The 14,155-nt window shown below is 53.7% G+C and overlaps 5 protein-coding genes across 5 annotated transcripts; 2 read left to right on the top strand and 3 right to left on the bottom strand.

Annotated features, from left to right (window-relative positions):
• Nucleotides 1-443: 443 nt before the first annotated feature.
• Nucleotides 444-5,632, top strand: EV422DRAFT_518515 (P-loop containing nucleoside triphosphate hydrolase protein). Its single transcript, XM_053069526.1, has 8 exons — nucleotides 444-586; nucleotides 719-1,179; nucleotides 1,261-1,273; nucleotides 1,359-2,701; nucleotides 2,765-2,797; nucleotides 2,892-3,904; nucleotides 3,985-5,017; nucleotides 5,092-5,632. The coding sequence occupies exons 2-8, from the start codon at nucleotides 862-864 to the stop codon at nucleotides 5,386-5,388; spliced, it is 4,050 nt and encodes a 1,349-aa protein (XP_052927863.1). The 5' UTR covers nucleotides 444-586; nucleotides 719-861; the 3' UTR covers nucleotides 5,389-5,632.
• A 1,571-nt stretch (nucleotides 5,633-7,203) lies between these two features.
• Nucleotides 7,204-8,611, top strand: EV422DRAFT_564685 (NAD-dependent glycerol-3-phosphate dehydrogenase N-terminus-domain-containing protein; the record flags this gene model as incomplete). Its single annotated transcript, XM_053072221.1, has 5 exons — nucleotides 7,204-7,253; nucleotides 7,361-7,818; nucleotides 7,929-8,236; nucleotides 8,315-8,457; nucleotides 8,536-8,611. The coding sequence occupies 5 exons, from the start codon at nucleotides 7,204-7,206 to the stop codon at nucleotides 8,609-8,611; spliced, it is 1,035 nt and encodes a 344-aa protein (XP_052927862.1).
• A 237-nt stretch (nucleotides 8,612-8,848) lies between these two features.
• EV422DRAFT_301941 (Pex19 protein) lies at nucleotides 8,849-10,973 on the bottom strand. Its single transcript, XM_053066097.1, has 5 exons — nucleotides 10,657-10,973; nucleotides 10,482-10,560; nucleotides 9,650-10,371; nucleotides 9,411-9,578; nucleotides 8,849-9,331 (listed from the first exon to the last, which is right to left on the bottom strand). Exons 2-5 carry the CDS (start codon nucleotides 10,534-10,536, stop codon nucleotides 9,191-9,193), a joined length of 1,086 nt encoding a protein of 361 aa, XP_052927861.1. The 5' UTR covers nucleotides 10,537-10,560; nucleotides 10,657-10,973; the 3' UTR covers nucleotides 8,849-9,190.
• EV422DRAFT_301846 (uncharacterized protein) lies at nucleotides 10,826-12,836 on the bottom strand. The gene is made up of 10 exons (XM_053066096.1): nucleotides 12,669-12,836; nucleotides 12,557-12,576; nucleotides 12,469-12,484; nucleotides 12,355-12,385; nucleotides 12,120-12,259; nucleotides 11,824-12,053; nucleotides 11,572-11,716; nucleotides 11,396-11,463; nucleotides 11,228-11,318; nucleotides 10,826-11,156 (listed from the first exon to the last, which is right to left on the bottom strand). Exons 1-10 carry the CDS (start codon nucleotides 12,759-12,761, stop codon nucleotides 11,019-11,021), a joined length of 972 nt encoding a protein of 323 aa, XP_052927860.1. The 5' UTR covers nucleotides 12,762-12,836; the 3' UTR covers nucleotides 10,826-11,018.
• Nucleotides 12,837-12,964: 128 nt separating this feature from the next.
• Nucleotides 12,965-13,999, bottom strand: EV422DRAFT_301731 (uncharacterized protein). Its single transcript, XM_053066095.1, has 2 exons — nucleotides 13,648-13,999; nucleotides 12,965-13,586 (listed from the first exon to the last, which is right to left on the bottom strand). The coding sequence occupies exons 1-2, from the start codon at nucleotides 13,910-13,912 to the stop codon at nucleotides 13,246-13,248; spliced, it is 606 nt and encodes a 201-aa protein (XP_052927859.1). The 5' UTR covers nucleotides 13,913-13,999; the 3' UTR covers nucleotides 12,965-13,245.
• Between the last annotated feature and the right edge of the window lie 156 nt (nucleotides 14,000-14,155).

Genomic DNA, 14,155 nt, shown 5'->3' with positions numbered 1-14,155 from the left:
ATCCAGAGTGTAACTCTGACTATGAAGACATCGTCAAGCGTGCGTCGGAAAGACACTTGTAGACGAGGCTAGAAGAACATCACTATGCCGTCTTGGCCAGCATGCTTCGACCTTGCTTCGTCGTACCGCCGCCCACTTTCATAACCACCACTCGCCGTTCAGCATCCATCTCTGCGACCCTGCGTTCATCAGGGTGCTCACGAATCGCAAAGTTGCCAAGGAGACGCGACCCTTTCCATTTGCGGACACCGCGTCGGATTGTTTCGGAGGCGGCCGGAGTTCGGACATCCTGCGCGCGCGCATGTGCATCGAACGGAAACTTTAATTTGTTATCAGATCTTGATGTCCGTGATCTTCCGCTCGCGTTCGGATCTCGGTCAAGCAGAAAAGAACAAAAGAAAGAGGGTAAAGCGCAGCCCAACTGGCCCACATTCCACCTGCCACGACGAGGCCAAACGGATTGTGGAAGTGGAATCCGATGAAAAATCGGAAGTGCCACTCGGCCTGCTGCCAACAAGACAAAAATTGTGGGTTGTTGTTGCTCCACGGCGTGGGAGTAAAGACGCAAGGGGAGACACGTTGAGAAGTAAGCCCTTCTTCAAATTCAGGTTCAGGGGAACCAGCGACCTCCGCCGGCAAATATATAAAATAAAAGGGAACCCGGCCCCCTCCGCATTCGGAAACTCATTCGGAGTTCTGTTTGTTGTCAACTGCCTAGATCTAAGAAGCAAGCTAAGAGCGCAGCTAGTTTCCTCCATATACAAAGAGAGTGTCTTCACGCCAACGGAGCACAAGACCTCCGTTTCCCCAGCGGACTTTCCAACGCTCACCACCACTACGCCCACGAGTCCCACCGCTACAATGTCCGCGGCATCAACATACGAGACCATTGAGATGCCCGAAAAGCACAACACCGTGCCCACCGTCACGGCGGGAAACGTTGACGCGGAGGTTGAAAAAGTTGCCATTTCGCCGACCGCCACTAATAAGGCGGAAAAAAGGGGTTTGTTTTCAAAGCTCTTCTCAAAGAGCAAAAGCCAAAAGGAAAAACCAAAGGAAGAGCCGAAGCCAAAAATTGGCTACTTTGAGCTGTACAAGTATGCGACATTCCAGGATAAGCTTCTAGTCTTCTTTGGCGTTCTGGGTGCTGTAGGACACGGCCTCGGCATGCCGTTAATGGTGAGTAGAGCTGCATATGCACGCAGTCTGAATCTCTGTATACTGACGTTTTCTCCCGTACCTCTTTTTGAACTTCCTTAGACTATCATCTTCTGTATGTATCATTCACGTCAACGTGAAGGCTTCACCGTTTTTGAGACGCATACTAAACGACTGGTTCCGTCTCTTTTCATCTAAAGCCGACATCACAGGAGCTTACTTTAGGTTCGATCCTTCTATGCCCGCAACTGTCGATCACTTAGATGATCAATCGCGCAGAGGCGCCGTCTACTTTGTGATTCTCGCCGTGGCGCTCTTCATCTGTGCCTACGCACAAATGACTTTCTTCCTCATTGCCGGAGAGAACCAAGCACGCCGTATCCGCGAGCTGTATTTCAAGGCGCTGTTGAGGCAAGACGTCGGCTGGTTTGATGCGACTAATACCGGTGAATTGACGACCCGCATCACTTCCGACACTGCACTGATTCAGGAAGGTCTCAGTGACAAAGTTGGCCTGATCATTCAGTTCTGCGTTACCTTCCTGTCGGGGTTTGTCATCGCGTACTTCAAGTCATGGCGGCTGGCCCTGGTCCTCACTGCCTGCTTGCCACTCATCATGGGTGCCGCAGGCCTCATGGCCAGAGCGCTAAACGAATCCTCCGCTAGCGGCAACACTGCATACGCTGCTGCTGGCGGCGTCGCGCAGCAAGTGCTGTCCGGCATTCGGACGGTTGTCTCCTTTGGAGGAGAGAAGCGTGCGGTCGAACGCTACGACATGTTGCTCGTTAAAGCCGAGAAGGAGGCAATCAAGAAGAGCGTCTCGAGCGCAGGGGGCATCGCTCTTGTGCAGCTCATCGTCTTCTGCGTGTACTCGATGGCTTTCTGGTACGGGGCCCGTGGGATCAAGCAGGGTTTATTGACGGGCGAGGAGGTTCTGAATTGCTTCTTCGCCTTGATCATCGGAGCCTTCTCTCTTGGACAGGCCGTTCCTTTCTTCGGTGCCCTCGCGAGTGCCCAAGGCGCCGCTTACCACGTCTTTGGAACAATCGAGCGCAACTCTCCGATCGATGCCTCCTCTCCCAACGGTGAACGTCCTGACCATGTAGATGGAGACATCGTATTCAAGGGCGTGTCGTTCCACTACCCATCTCGCCCCGATGTTCCAATTTTGAAGGACTTCTCCCTGAACATCAAGGCCGGAACCACGGTCGCTCTCGTCGGTGCCTCCGGTTCAGGCAAGAGCACGATCGTCAAGCTCGTTGAACGATTCTACAACCCCATCGCCGGCTCCGTGACCCTCGACGGACGCGACATCTCCTCCCTGAATGTCGGCTGGCTCCGTCGCCAGATCGGCATCGTTTCTCAAGAGCCCACGTTGTTCGACACATCGATCAGGTCCAACATCCTATATGGTCTCAGCGTCGATCCTGCCAAGTTCAGCGAAGCGGAGCTTGACCAGATGGTCGAGAAGGCGTGTCGCGCTGCCAATGCGTGGGGATTCATTCAGAACCTCCCGCAAGGCGTGCACACCTCTGTCGGCGAGGTAATACACCGGGTTCAAATTTTCCCGTTTTTTGCCCACGTATTAACTTGGATTTCCCCGTAGGCTGGAGGTATGCTCAGTGGAGGACAGAAGCAGGTATGTGTATCAGATTAACTCGTGGTTTACTTGTGTGCTGGTTATGTCCGGACACCCCAGACCTAACATACCGTACAATCTTCTACCCACCTAGCGCATCGCCATTGCACGTGTGGTTATCAGGGATCCACGAATTTTACTGCTCGACGAAGCGACATCTGCACTCGACACCGAGTCCGAGCGCCTCGTGCAAGCTGCCTTGGAGACAGCCGCAACCGGGCGCACGACCATTGTGATTGCCCACCGTTTGTCGACTATCAAGAACGCCGACATGATTGTCGTCATGAGCAGAGGAGTCATTGTCGAGACGGGAACGCACGATGAATTGTACGCCAAGGACGGTGTGTACCGCGGTCTGGTCGATGCGCAGAGATTGAGGGGCCGCTCGGCGGACTCTCCCAGCGCTTCTGCCGAGGACCTGCCTGCGCTCGGAGAAGTCGAGGAAATCCCGGCCGTTGCGGAAGAGCCACGCAAGTCTCTCGGAGACGCCCCGGCGACCATCGACATTGTTGAAGTTGACCCTACCGGAGCGCCTGCCAAGCCCACTCGCAAGGAGAGCCTTGCAGCCGTTGCACGAAGGAACTCGTCCATCAAGCGCCAAAACTCGCTGGTCAGGAAGACAAAAGAGGAGCAGGAAGAAGAGGAGGAAAAGCGTAAAGCCGACCTCCTCAAACGCAAAGTCGATCTCTGGCGCATCCTTCGCTTCAACCGGCCCGAGTTCTGGTACATGTGGATCGGCATTGTAGCAGCGTGCGGAACGGGCGCCGTCATGCCGGTGTTCTCGGTCATCTTCACGAACATCCTCCGCGTCTTTGGAATCCAGGATCTGGACGAGATGGAACGCCAAGCCAATCGATACGCCCTGTACTTTTTGCTGTTGGCCATCGCGGCGTTCGTCGCGTACTTTTTGCAGTTTGGACTTTTGCGCATTGCCGGCGATAAGCTGACCACCCGGTTGAGGATGATGTCGTTCCAGTCCTTGGTGAAGCAGGAGATTGGGTTCTTTGATGAGGAGGATAATAACACGGGTGCCTTGACCGCAAAATTGGCTGAGGATGCGACTCTTGTGCAGGGTCTGACTGGAGCGACATTCGCGCAGATCGTCGGGTATGTTCCCTACATGCAGCGTGGCATTTTGCGAGTCCGTCACTGATACACGAACATCTTGCCGCTCCCAATTTCTCCAGTCTGATTTCGAACTTCGCTGTCGGCCTCACCATCGCCTTTGCATCCAGCTGGCAAATCACCCTCGTCGTCCTCGCCTGTGTGCCCATCATTGCCGGTGGAGGTTACCTCCAACTACGCTCGCTGACTGGTTTTGGCCAGAAATCTCGTAAGGCGTACATCTCCGCCAACCAGACCGCAAATGAAGCCATTGAGTGCGTCCGCACCGTGCAGACTCTGACCCAGGAGCAAGCCTTCGTTGACAAATACGCCAAGCTGGTCGAGGTGCCGCACAAGATGGTCATCAACGGCGCCTTTGTGAGCGCCGTTGGATTCGCTAGTGCTGAGAGTACCGTGTTCTTAACCTACGCCCTCGCCTTCTTCTACGGAGCCCGTCTGATCTTGTGGGGAACTTATAGCGCCAGCACGGTTCTCCGCGCCATGTTTGCGATCATCTTCTCCGCCATGGCCGCCGGTCAGCTCTCCAATTTTGCGCCCGACGCCTCGAAAGCGAAACTCGCTGCGATTGCCGTGCTTGATATCCTTGACCGCCACTCCAAAATTGACGCCACGCTTACCTCTGGACAGCGGCCCTCGGATACGCGTGGTCTGCCGTCTACCACCGACGCACACTTTGTGTACCCGACGCGTCCGGACACCAAGGTGCTTCGTGGTTTGAACGTGCGCGCCGATGTCGGCAAGACCGTCGCGCTTGTAGGGCACTCTGGGTGTGGAAAATCCACAGTCCTGGGTTTACTCGAGCGCTGGTACGATGTCGCATCCGGACACGCCGATCTCGACGGCCTCGATGTCCGTGAATGGAACACGACCTACCTCCGCGAGCAGATGGCGCTGGTCGGACAAGAGCCCGTGCTGTTCGATCTGTCGATCAGGGAGAATATCGCGTACGGCGCGATCGGGGGCGTTGCTACTTCGGAGGAGATCGAGGCTGCGGCGCGTCAAGCGAATATTCATGATTTCGTTGCGTCGTTGCCTCAGGGGTATGATACGCTTGTGGGAGAAAAGGGTGGGCAGCTCTCAGGGGGGCAGAAGCAGGTATGTCCCGTGTTGTCTGTTTCTCTTTCAAGTTCCGATACAAGCAAATACCAAATTCCTCCCTCCTCCTCCAGCGCATCGCCATAGCCCGCGCCCTCATCCGCCACCCAAAGCTCCTGCTCCTCGACGAAGCGACCTCCGCGCTCGACTCCGAATCCGAAAAAGTCGTCCAAGAAGCCCTCGACGCCGCCGCAAAAGGCCGCACCACTGTCGTCATTGCCCACCGTCTCTCAACCATCCAGAACGCGGACTGTATCTATGTCGTCAAGAATGGACGCGTTGCCGAGAGCGGCACGCATGAAGAGCTTGTGCAGAGGCAAGGGTTGTATGCGGATCTGGTGTCACAGCAGATGTTGCATAAGATGGAGTAGGGTTGGTCGGACTTGGAAGACACTCTTTACTTACGGACTTGGTTTTGACTTCTGTGTGCACCCGACGCATGTGGATAGTGCTTATTTTTGTTCTGCTTTATTTCCTCTCTTTGGGGCTTCTCATCCTATCATACCCACATTCCTTGGACACTTTTTTCGTCACTATTTTGTACACTTCCTTCACTATTTTGTACACTTTGGCTGCTTTATGACTTTAATGAGATTCTTGGAGCATGACATGAATACGTTCTCGCAGCCCTTTCGATAACGGCGCCGTTCCTTCAATCAAAGTCGGATAATACGTGCACAAATCAGTAATCCAGTCCTTTCCCATCTATCAGTTCATACCCCCTGGTACCCGCCCAAGAAAAAGTAATTCACGACCTAAACGTATCCCTTGTTCCACCCGTTCTTTCAGCCTCGACTGCGAGGCCACCAAATAGGATCGCAGCGGAAATGCCGGAAACAGCTTCGCAAAGTAAAAGTACAAATTTTGACCCCGTCTCTGTTGGTCAAGAGCGTCTGGATGATTTTATTGCATGCATGCCGCACAGCAAGAGCCTCTGTCTCTCGTGGTACGCTTGAAATGGGGGCGCCGATGATCTTTGCAGACCCCCTCCGTTGCCCGAAATCTATTTCTCAAGAGCTTCAATGTTTTCGTTCTGCAGGATGGGGACGGCGCTTTTTCTGAAACGTGGCTCTCTTCGGCTCTTCAGGACACTGTCCCGCGGTACGTTCCCAGTTGGAACCCGGACGGTGGGGTGGTGCTCATAACTAGTAGACGGTGTTCCTGAGAGGAGGATTCGATCGTGTTGAAGCGAGAAGCTGGTCCATGCCAAAAGGCGCCTCAGTCAGTCCACCGGGGACAAATGGCCTGGCGAACATCGCGTTGGCGGAGCGTCTGCGCACATCAGGCGCACATCGAAACCATAACGGTTCTAGACGGACGGACAACTTGGACGGTAGCCCAGGGTCTATCGAGAGATTGAAGCCCATCAGATCTTATCATTACGCTCGCATCCGGACCTTGCCGCAAGCCCCTGTGTCCTCCCCATCGATCTCGAGTCTCGACACACAGTTCCATACAACGACCAGAGGACTTTTTTCGAAACCTCAAAACGCCAGCAAGCCTCGCTCTGTGACCATGAATCCCGTATTTCGCTCTCTGGCGACCTTCGGTACCCAGCAGCTTATCCCCACCACTCGCGCAACCCTCATTCGTGCGCTTCACCTCTCAACCGTTAAGCGTAACTCTACCCTCGTGGGCACGGCGTGCGTGGGTATCCAAAGTGAGTATTTTGGGCCATTTCCGCTGGGATTCTACTTTTTTGCGCGGCTCCTGTTTGAATGTTTGTATACCGGAGCTTCCCTTGCGCGGCCATTGTTGGGCCTTTGGCTCGGCGCTTACCATGCGGTGGATTGTGGCTGTTATGGTTACCGGGGGCAAGCCCGAGTGTAGAACTTCTTCTATATCTCATGCTGCCAGAAGAGCGTTGCATCATATCGTCGTCGTGATTCCACAGGTTGTTGGCGAGAGAGCAGCCTTGACAAACACGAGATTTTTCTTGGACCGCGGAAATACCGTTTGGTCTCTTCGCACGTTCACTTCACATCGCAGATACATTCTGGCTCTGGTTACTCATTGCAAGCACTGTATACACACTCATAGGTAGCCGCCACCGCTCTCCGTCGTTGTCACCTGGGCTCTTATATTCGCTCGCGTCACCACGTTTTTCAACCTCGCTTTTTTGGGGAATTTCACCACAGTGCACCGCCCTCACTCCATCCAAATTGCAGTCGACACAAACACGAAACATGACCAACATCACAAAAGAGAAGGTTTGCCTGATAGGGTCGGGCAACTGGTAAGTATGAGCGTAAAAGGATGGTTTCGCGGTTGCGTCTGCCAATGGCGCTGCCGAAACGCTCCCCGTTTTCCGCCGAATTAACCCACATGCCTCGTTTTCCCCAGGGGCTCGGCCATTGCCAAAATCGTCGGCCGCAACGTCACCAAGCACTCCGCCTATGACTCCGAAGTCCGCATGTGGGTCTTCGAAGAGATCGTCGAAGGCCAGCGTCTCACCGACATCATCAATTCCCGCCACGAAAACGTCAAATACCTCCCCGGCATCCAACTCCCCGAGAACGTCGTCGCCGTGCCCCAACTCCTCGACGCGGTGAAAGACGCCACACTCCTCATCTTCGTCATCCCGCATCAGTTCGTTAAAGGCGTATGCGAACAATTGAAGGGGAATATCCACCCGGAGGCGAGGGCGATTTCATTGATTAAGGGCGTGGATATTTCGAAGGGAGGGTTGCATTTGATTTCGGATTTGATTAAGGATCATTTGGAGATTGATGTTAGTGTTTTGATGGGCGCGAATATTGCTTCGGAAGTTGCTGAGGAGAACTTTTGTGAGAGTACTATCGGTATGTTTTATCTCTGTGCTGAGTGACGTGGGCGCGCCCCAACGATAACCGTAGGAAGAGTGCTGCCCAAAAAGGCTGTTTTCTGACTCTTTTGACCACCCGAATTCCAGGCTGCACAAACCGGCAAAACGGCGAAGCTTTCCGCAAAGTGCTCAACTCCCCCTACTTCCGCGTCGCAATCGTCGACGACGTCGCGGGCGTCGAGCTCTGCGGTGCGCTCAAAAACGTCGTAGCCATCGGCGCCGGGCTCGTCGACGGCCTCAAGATGGGCGAAAACACCAAAGCGGCCATCATCCGGATCGGGTTGATGGAGATGAAGAAGTTCTCGCAGACGTTCTATAAAGGTGTCAGGGACGAGACGTATTTTGAGAGTTGTGGGGTTGCGGATGTTATTACTACTTGTTTCGGTGGGAGGAATGTGAGTGGTCGTGGGATGGCTTCCTCTTTGCTAGGCCCTTTGCAAAGCAAACTGACATTTATCGTCCCCTCCTCACAGCGCCGCGTAGCAGAAGCCCACGTAACAACCGGCAAATCCTTCGAAGTCCTCGAACAAGAGATGCTCAACGGACAAAAACTCCAAGGAACCCTCACCGCCCTCGAAGTGCACCATATCCTTAAGGCCAAGCATATGGTCGTTGAGTACGTAACCGTCTTCTTTCCTCCGCCAAATGCGTTTGGAGAATTCTGATGGCTAAATGTGTTTTCTTTTGTGTTCAGCTTCCCGTTCTTCACAACCGTCTACCGTATCTGCTATGAGGGCCGTCCCGCACGCGCCATCGTTGACGACATTTGAAGCGCCATCCCAGCTCACGTTCCCCCTTCACCCAACCCACCCATCCACACACATAGCATCATCAATGCAAATCATCCAATGCTGCATAAACCGGCATCTCCATGACATTTGGATACCCCGATTCGGCCCACAACCTCATAGCGCCAGGCTAGGGTCGGTCTTCCCGTAGCATAGGCCGGGTTTCTGTCACAGAAACAAATATGGACCCGCTTCCCCATCTGACTCTCGCCTCTCTCTCTACGGGGGGGCTCACCTTACGTTAGACTATATTATGTTTTTCTATTTATTGATTTCGCAACGTTGGTTCATTCTTTGTTGGTTTGGTTTCCTGAGTCTTTTTTCTATGTACTGAAGAACGAATGGGCTTTGTGAAGTTACCATATAGAATCGATTGGAGGCAACACTTACGTTGCGATGCTATTTCCGACTAAAATCAGTCTATCTAAAATTTTGGTATACAGAACAAAAAACAACACCGTAGCAGCAACGTGAGGGCATCAAGACAACCGGTGCAGGCTACCATAAAAGCTGAGAATCTGCATCGCCTACATAATCACCACACTAGTTACCCCCACACCGCTACATGATACTACATTCCTGGCCAGGCACACCGCCTAACCCCCCGAGCCCGCCCAATTTGGGGGTCCCGTCTGGCCCGAGCTCGAGACCTGGAGCGAGTTCTTGGAGGATCTCGTTGGGGGGGCTGCCTGATTCTTGCATCTGGTTGAGGATAGAGAAGCGGATTAGACGTGAGCGGTGACTATGGCGCATGTCGATAGGTGGGGTTGGGGGCGCGAACCTTCTGCATAAGCTCAGCAACGCGTTTCTGTTCATCCGGCGTTCCCTCCGTGGACGTCGATGCGTCGTATATCTTTACAATCTCGAGGACGTAGGCGTGTTGCTGTTTGTACTTTTCGATCTCGGCGGTGGAGAGCGTGCTTTCGTTGGCTGATAGCCATGGCGGGTACTACATTGCAAGCAACGTAAAAGAATGATGAGTCTCCTACCCAAAACACCAAGATTCCCGAGAATACTTACTCTCGCAGCCAAATCCCTCATCGGCTCATGCAACAACTCCTTCGACATTAACTGATCCATCAACCCGCCAAACACGTTATCGAAATCCCCGGAGCTCATGAGGCCTTCAAGCTCCTTCATCATCTGCTCCATTGCCGCGTCGTCACCGACGAGGCCGCCTGTCAGAGCCGCTAGCTTGGCGCTTTCGGCAACCTCTGCCTCTACCTTGTCGGAACTCGTACGTAGTTTGTTCATGGTTTGGGATACGGCATCGTGGAATGATTTGGGGTTGGGGTTGGATGTTGTTGTTGTTGTTGTTGTTGTTGTCGATGACGCTGACGGTGGGATGATGGTTTTTGTTTGTGATGCTGCTGCTGCTGCTGCTGCTGGTGCTTGCGACGATGCTTTCGCAGGTGCCTGTCTCGCTGACGCCGCAGTTGGCGGTTCCGACCCCGCCGCCGCCGCCGAAGCCAACAACGCATCCAAAGGCGACGGCCCACCACCCGGCGCCTGCAATTCCTTAAACGTATCCAAAAGCTGCGTCATGGCCGCATTGATCCCCTCAGTATCTGCACCGGTGTCGTCTCCAGCTAGACTCTCTTTGAAGAGCTCTTCCATGTTCAGCGCTAGTTGGCGGGTGAAGTCGCTGTCGAGTGTTGGGTCTGCTGCTGGGATGGATCCGGTGCCTGTCGTCTGAGTGCTGGATGGTGGTGCGACGGGGGCTGAGAAGTCGTCGAGGACATCTATACGGCGGAAGGGACAGCGTGAGATGGGTGTGGGAAAATGGAAGTCTTCAACATCCATCGGCACCCATCCCCCAGTTGTGGAGTATATCCTCTTCCTCCCAACTAACCATCGAGATACGAGTCGAGGTCATCGTCGGCGACTTCCGGTTGCTTTGTGGTCATTATGCTGGGAGGCTGAGACTATGTCTGTGCATTTGGGTGGGAGAAAAGCCGGAGATCGTCTGAGAAAAATAGAACGAGGGTGGGGGAGCGATAAGACAAGATCTGAGCGTTGGTACCAACCTATGCTGCTGCTGAAGCTGGAGAGCGACCGCCTGTTCTCCCGTCGAGAGGGGCTAGTATGAGAAGTATGTGAGCAATGGGGTTATGTTTCGCAGGAAAGGAAGGCGAACGACGACTTGGCCGAGGGGAGCTTTCTGAAGTGCGGCATCACAACGCGGAAAAGTCACGCGACAAGCATTTCCGCGTGTTAGCGAGTCGGCACGTAAACGGGAAACCACGATAGATCCGATAGATATCGTATTCCGGGATGGACGGAGGTTGAGCGACACATCGGATGCCTGGGAGGCTGAGCTCAACCCGCCTCTACACTATCCACACGTCTGCCGACTGCGCTACATCTACTCTGCCAACACATGGGGTTACTACGGCATATAAAACTTCATTAGCTCCTCACTAGCGCCAGCAGGCGTAAGCACACCAACATTTGTAAAGAACAGGTGGATGTACTGCGGGGGCGTGTAGTCGATTGCGGGGTGGCCGGTGTGCGGTGTGCGGTCCGTCTAGAAATGGGTCGAGGTGGGGGTTAGGGTGGGTTTGGGGGAGAGGATTGGAAAGGAAGGGAGGAACTTACGAAGGAATCTTTTGACGTCAACTTGTAAAATTCGGAGGAAGGGATGGGAAGGTCTGTTTGGGATAGTGGGCAGAGTTTGACGAATTTGTATCTGAATTGGAGAGAAGGGCAAAATGAATGGGATGAGAGCATTGGAGGGGAAGAGCAAAAATGATGTGCGTGGCGTACTGTTCTGCTACGACATAGAAGGGCTTGTTGGCTGCCTGTGCGACTATCGCGATTTGGTATGTTCCGATCTACGCGTGGAAAAAGGCGGAAGTGTTATTGGGTATGATATTGTTACTTCCAAATCCGCAAAAAGACTGAGGGACGCCCCAAAGGCCGCTGCACGAAACAAAACTTACCCTGTTGATGAGCCCACCGGTTTGCGTTACCCCTTCAGCGCCAACGATAACCATGTCGACGCGGTTGATGATGGAGCCGACGGCGGCGTCCAAGATCAGTTCCACGGGAATGTTGTGTTTGCTTAGCTCTTCCACAACCGAGGACCTGCGGGCGAGGGATATTGCCGTCAGACCACTGTGTCCCAAAATATGCAAAACGCAGCCCCGCTTTGTTTCGCAAAGAGCGAATTCCCTCAGATCAGTTAACCATACCCATTAGTTGTCCCCCTAGTCTCCGTCACAAACACCTTGAACCTCCTATTCGCCAGTTTCGCCTTTTGCAGCAGGACCATAACAGTCCTGGAGAACGAATGCAGCAGGATGACCGCGTCGTCTTTCACAAAGGGCAAGCCGTAGCATGCAGCCCGTTCGCGAAACGTTTTGTAACGGGCGATTTGTTGGTCGTAGACTCTAAAGATGGAGCGTTTCCAGTCGTCGAAGCCCTTTGGGGGATCATGGGTCAGCCCGGGACGGATTATGGTTTACCAAAGGCAGTTCCTTCGCTCTACCTTGTCATCCTGCCGTTGTGCTTCTAATATGTGTTTGAAGATGGCCGTACCGGCGATCATGGATGGCTGGTTGTAAGGGAGCTTCTCAAGCGCTTTACTGGCCTTTTGCGCTTGCTGTATGAATTCCGACGTGGAGGACGCTGGATTTCGATTCGATCAGGTGGTCAAACCGTGTGTCTCACGCATTCCGCATTCCTCGACAACTTGCCACCCTCCTCCCCACTTCCTCACGCACCACTGCTCTGCTTCATATCCTCCAATAATGCCTATTCCCGTAGCCCAATCGAGCGGTTGCAGTCAGCAGTCTCCCACGCGGAACCCTTCGTCCAAGTCCCATCGTCGTTCGCACCTGTATCACTATAATGCTGTGTAGGAAAAACATAGGACATGAGCACTATACCCTCCCGACGGTGACTATGGTGAAAGAATATACGTACGTCATTGCCTCCTCTGGTTCCTGTAAAAGCATCAAGGAAGTAAAAATATGGAGTGTAAGCTGGGAGACATGGAACGGCAAGGACACAGGTCGCGGGTTGGACATGTACATACCGCAGCTTGCATCTTGCGTAGCCGGTCGACAGAAGCCGCCACGGCGGCGGTCAGTGGTTTATTTGCGGGCGTAGGGGGTGCTGCGACGGTCATGCTTTCATACGGAGATGCCCTTCACTTGTGCAAGACGCTTCTGGGAGAACGACGAGCGGAAACTGGAAATGGGCGATCTCGCAACGCGGAGAGTCACACAAGCATGTCGGAGTGCGAGGCCGAGTGCGAGGAGTGCGGTGCAACTTTTCAACATTGGGAAGATGTATCTAATAAAAACGATAACATACGCTACGCTACATCTAGCTCCGTCTAGTGAGCATTTAGCAGCGCATCCTCTTCCTCCTGGAAGGTGATCACAAGTCTCTGAGCTTCAAATGGGTGCCCTACGGCTGGCTGTAATGCGTACAGCTTCGTGGCCTCCTCAAGTGTCGTCCTGCCACTCCCATCGCAGGCATGCTTGAGGATGTTGAATCGCGAGACAGCGTCCCAATTGCAAGGCCAGCTAACAGGTGACTCTTGAGTTTGCAGAGCGCGATCTTCCACCAGGATTGTGATAGCGGTGTTTGCGGTGAAGATGTTTGCATCACCGTACAGCTTCACCGCGTCCAAGACTGCGTAGGACATTCTCTGGCCCTATTCCCATATGCGTAGTGGTGATGGTGTGGGGGTGGCAGTGCCGAGCGGCATGCCAGGCGCTTGCCACAGTCAGTGGGAAGACGGACCGGGGGCCAACCTCGGAGGTGTATCCCACCTCCGGCGCTACCCTCCATACGAAGCCGATGCACTTCTTGCTCGCGGCCAGATTCCCGATACGGCAATCGCCGTTAGTGAACGGGTTGGTTGTTCCCGTTTGTATGCCTTGGGTAGCAGTACAGGAGTGAAACATATCTGGATTGATGCTTTTTGCCCGTTCCCGTAGTGTCACTGGTGATCAATGTAAGTGAACTTGTCAATTCTCGATACCGGAAAAAAACACATTACTTACCATGGGCGATTCCCTCGCACGCTTCGTACAGCTCAGTGGTCGTCACCGCATACAGCATCAAGTCGGGGATGCCTTTCGCCGTCCACATTTTCAAAGCCAGCATTGACCCTTGAATCACGTTCAACACCTCCAATGATGACAAGCCTTCCACGTCGGCTTCTTGAGGCTTCTTGCAGGAATCGCCAGTTGGGGAGCTTGGTGGCGCCCTTATTCCAATTGGACCGGGATCGGATAGCAGGTGGCGAACCGAGCTGTGCTTCCCCATCCAGATGTGAGGAAACCATCAATCGCCTCCGTGTGCGTCGGGCATACTGAACATGTTCGATACCGCAGGCCCAACAAGAAGTCCATGGCGCTGACGAGTGATGGATTTATGCAGACGCCCCAAAAGCCCCTCCGATAGATGGGGTTTCTGCACAAACCGATCACCAGTCACACCTCAACGCCGCTTTGCAGCTCCGGGTTTTCTTCTTAACCGCACGCTAGAGCTGCCTCTACTGGAGCCTTT

Source organism: Fimicolochytrium jonesii (assembly GCF_025526975.1).
Source record: "Fimicolochytrium jonesii strain JEL569 chromosome Unknown EV422scaffold_4, whole genome shotgun sequence".
In the NCBI taxonomy this organism is placed as follows: Eukaryota; Fungi; Chytridiomycota; class Chytridiomycetes; order Spizellomycetales; family Powellomycetaceae; genus Fimicolochytrium; species Fimicolochytrium jonesii.
The sequence above is the reverse complement of the archived record's forward strand: the minus strand, read 5'-3'. Positions and strand labels throughout refer to the sequence as shown.

Coding starts and splice junctions, on each gene's coding strand:
- EV422DRAFT_301846 (XM_053066096.1), bottom strand. CDS start 12,761: ATGACCGTCGCAGCACCCCCTACGCCCGCAAATAAACCACTGACCGCC. Junction 11,717..11,823: donor ACTAGGGGGACAACTAATGG/GTATGGTTAACT, acceptor CCTCGCCCGCAG/GTCCTCGGTTGTGGAAGAGC. Junction 11,319..11,395: donor TTCTATGTCGTAGCAGAACA/GTACGCCACGCA, acceptor TCTCCAATTCAG/ATACAAATTCGTCAAACTCT.
- EV422DRAFT_301731 (XM_053066095.1), bottom strand. CDS start 13,912: ATGGGGAAGCACAGCTCGGTTCGCCACCTGCTATCCGATCCCGGTCCA. Junction 13,587..13,647: donor GTGCGAGGGAATCGCCCATG/GTAAGTAATGTG, acceptor ATTGATCACCAG/TGACACTACGGGAACGGGCA.
- EV422DRAFT_518515 (XM_053069526.1), top strand. CDS start 862: ATGTCCGCGGCATCAACATACGAGACCATTGAGATGCCCGAAAAGCAC. Junction 2,798..2,891: donor TCAGTGGAGGACAGAAGCAG/GTATGTGTATCA, acceptor CTACCCACCTAG/CGCATCGCCATTGCACGTGT. Junction 3,905..3,984: donor ACATTCGCGCAGATCGTCGG/GTATGTTCCCTA, acceptor CAATTTCTCCAG/TCTGATTTCGAACTTCGCTG.
- EV422DRAFT_301941 (XM_053066097.1), bottom strand. CDS start 10,536: ATGACCACAAAGCAACCGGAAGTCGCCGACGATGACCTCGACTCGTAT. Junction 9,579..9,649: donor TGAGGGATTTGGCTGCGAGA/GTAAGTATTCTC, acceptor CTTGCAATGTAG/TACCCGCCATGGCTATCAGC. Junction 9,332..9,410: donor TTGCTGAGCTTATGCAGAAG/GTTCGCGCCCCC, acceptor ATCCTCAACCAG/ATGCAAGAATCAGGCAGCCC.